Here is a 2,853-nt window from a genome sequence, read left to right as displayed (position 1 = left end):
GCACCCTAAAATGCCCCCGTTTCCCCCCCTCCTCAAAAATACCTCCTGACCCTCCCCTTCAAAATGCCCCCTCAGGCCTCTCCCCCCAACGACTGAGGAGACGGACATTAATTGACACTTACGCTGCCGGTAGCTGACGTGCTGAGCCATGGCCGGCGACAGTCCGGTGGTTGTTAGGGAGAGGCGGCGAGCACCCTTTTCCCCCTGTGTCTGTGTGTATCTCTGTCAATGTTTGTGTCCCTCAGGTCTGCCGCTTCGCCAGCCACCGTGCCCTCTCCGCCAAACCCGCTAGCACGCGACGTCATCGTGACCCCGCCTCCCCTGTCGCACATCCCGGCTCTCATTGGCCGGAAGCTACACCCGTCAACCTGCGTCACGCCTGCCATCAGGGTCGGTTGGTCGACGCGCGTGCGCAGTGTCTCCCCAGCCCATCCCCCGCCCCCCCTCCAGCAACGGTCGACGTCCCCTCTCCTCCTCCCACCGTCGGTGCCACGAAGTCAAGTCCAGGAGGACAGGTAAAGGGGGGAGGGGGGCATAAAGGGCAATTGAGGGAATAATAAACAACACTTTACCTCATAATTTCTCATAAAACTTCAATTTGTCTGTCTTCCCCCACAAACTAAAGCTATTTTTTTTTTAAACAGAAAGCCTTGCAAAAGTTGGTCACTTAAAGGGGGCGGTGACTGGATTTGTTTTTCGTTTGGCCTCATTGATAAATGGTCAAGTGCAATTTTTCTTAAAGGTGCATTTGTTGCTAGTGAGCGCCCGTTGAACATATAGGAGAAAGTGAGGACATATGCCCACAGTATGGGAGAGGACTGCATTTACTATCAATTCCCACCCTATCCGTTTGTTTTCCATGCAAAATGCAATTTTACAGCAAACTGTCCGTTTAGTTCAGTTGGTCTCACCTGAGGAGGTGGTGGGTTTGAGTAGAGTCATAGAGATGTACAGCACGGAAACAGACTCTTTGGTCCAACCCGTCCATGCCGACCAGATATCCCAACCCAATCTAGTCCCACCTGCCAGCACATGGCCCATATCCCTCCAAACCCTTTCTATTCATATACCCATCCGAACGCCTTTTAAATGTTGCAATTGTACCAGCCTCCACCACTTCCTCTGGCAGCTCATTCCGTACACACACCACCCTCTGGGTGAAAAAAATGCGCCTTAGGTCTCTCTTATAGCTTTCCCCTCTCACCCTAAAACTATGCCCTCTAGTTCTGGACTCCCCCCATCCCAGGGAAGAGACTTTGTCAATGTATCCTATCCATGCCCCTTATGAATGTGTTGACCTCTATAAGGTCACCTCTTAGCCTCTGATGTTCCAGGAAAAACAGTCCAAGCCTATTCAACCTCTCCCTACAGCTCAAATCATCCAACCGTGGCAACATCTTTGTATTTATTTTCTGAACCCTTTCAAGTTTCACAACATCCTTCCAATGAGAAGGAGATCAGAATCCCATGCAATATTCCATAAGTGGCCTAACCAGTGTCCTGTACAGCCTCAACATGACCTTCCAACTCCTGTACTCAATACTCTGACCAATAAAGGAAAGCATACCAAACACCTTCTTCACTATCCTATCTACACTTGATTCCACTTTCAAAGAGCTATGAACCTGTGCTCCAAGGTCTCTTTGTTCAGCAACACTCCCTAGGACTTTACCATTACTTGTGTTTTATGAGTCTGGCTGACATGATGCCTGTACATGGGAGAGTGCTGCAGTGTCAGAAGTGCTGTTTTTCTGGATGTGTCTTTAAATTAAGACATGGTTTGGTGCTTAAAATTAACAAAAGCATCCTTTTGCTATGTCTGGAAGAATGGATGGAGTCCCCAGTCAAATATTTATGCCTGAACTCTCAGCCAATTCAATACAATACCAGACACAGCTTAAAAATACGGGGTAGACCATTTAGGACAGAGATGAGGAGAAACATCTTCACCCAAAGAGTGGTGGCTGTGTGGAATGCTCTGCCCTAGAGGGCAGTGGAGGCCCAGTCTCTGGATTCATTTAATAAAGAGTTGGATAGAGCTCTCAAGGATAGTGGAATCAAGGGTTATGGCGATAAGGCAGGAACATGGTACTGATTAAGGATGATCAGCCATGATCATATTGAATGGTGGTGCAGGCTCGAAGGGCAGAATGGCCTACTCCTGCACCTTGTCTATTGTCAGACCAAACCCCTCAAAATATATCAAAGTGATAGGGTCTAAGCTTACTTTTATTAAAAGGCAAGTGTAAGGTGCTGTGTTCCAAATGTGATTTAATTGGTCAACTACTAGGCTTCTTATACCCCTTTATTCTTATATCAGAGTTAAAACACAAGCAAAAGGAGAAGAAGTGTCTTAATGCTTTCGAAATACTTAACAAAAGAATATGATTTAACAACTAATCATCAACTGTTCCAATATGGCAACGTCCCATAAACATACCCTTAGCAAAGGCTAATTCAGCAAAACAGATGGTCTCATCTGCTATCTCCTGTCCAGGAGAAAGGAGCACCAAATCAAACAATCTAGCAGCAGAGAAAGGATTCAAACTTTTGGCTTCAGCATGGAGAGCTGTTTCTATCAGTTAAAACTCTAAGTTAAAACTGAAACACCCAAAGAGGAGCACCTCGCCCTATAATCTGTAAAAAGGAGTGTGAAAAGTGGTGTAACTTGCTTTTTAGAAACTGTTAGTGGTTAAATAAAATAAATCCTTGAACCTCACTTCAAAATCAACAATTAGCAATTTATTTATCTAACAGTGAACAAATTAATTAATAAACCAAATACAACCCTTCTCTCTACTAACTATACCCGAATAAAGTAAGATTCTAATGGTATGCTGTTCCAATAAATAA

At 45.4% G+C, this 2,853-nt stretch overlaps 1 protein-coding gene across 1 annotated transcript in view; it reads right to left on the bottom strand.

Moving 5' to 3' along the window:
* The window catches only part of yif1a (Yip1 interacting factor homolog A (S. cerevisiae)), a 28,873-nt gene extending 28,588 nt beyond the window's left edge, over positions 1-285 (bottom strand). The window contains exon 1 of the mRNA XM_043682735.1: positions 123-285. Coding sequence (XP_043538670.1) covers positions 123-150 — 28 coding nt within the window. The 5' untranslated portion in view covers positions 151-285. The remainder of the gene's footprint in view (positions 1-122) is intronic.
* Between the last annotated feature and the right edge of the window lie 2,568 nt (positions 286-2,853).

Source organism: Chiloscyllium plagiosum, chromosome 45, assembly GCF_004010195.1.
Source record: "Chiloscyllium plagiosum isolate BGI_BamShark_2017 chromosome 45, ASM401019v2, whole genome shotgun sequence".
Taxonomy (NCBI): Eukaryota; Metazoa; Chordata; class Chondrichthyes; order Orectolobiformes; family Hemiscylliidae; genus Chiloscyllium; species Chiloscyllium plagiosum.
This window is presented reverse-complemented; position numbering and strand designations above follow the sequence as displayed.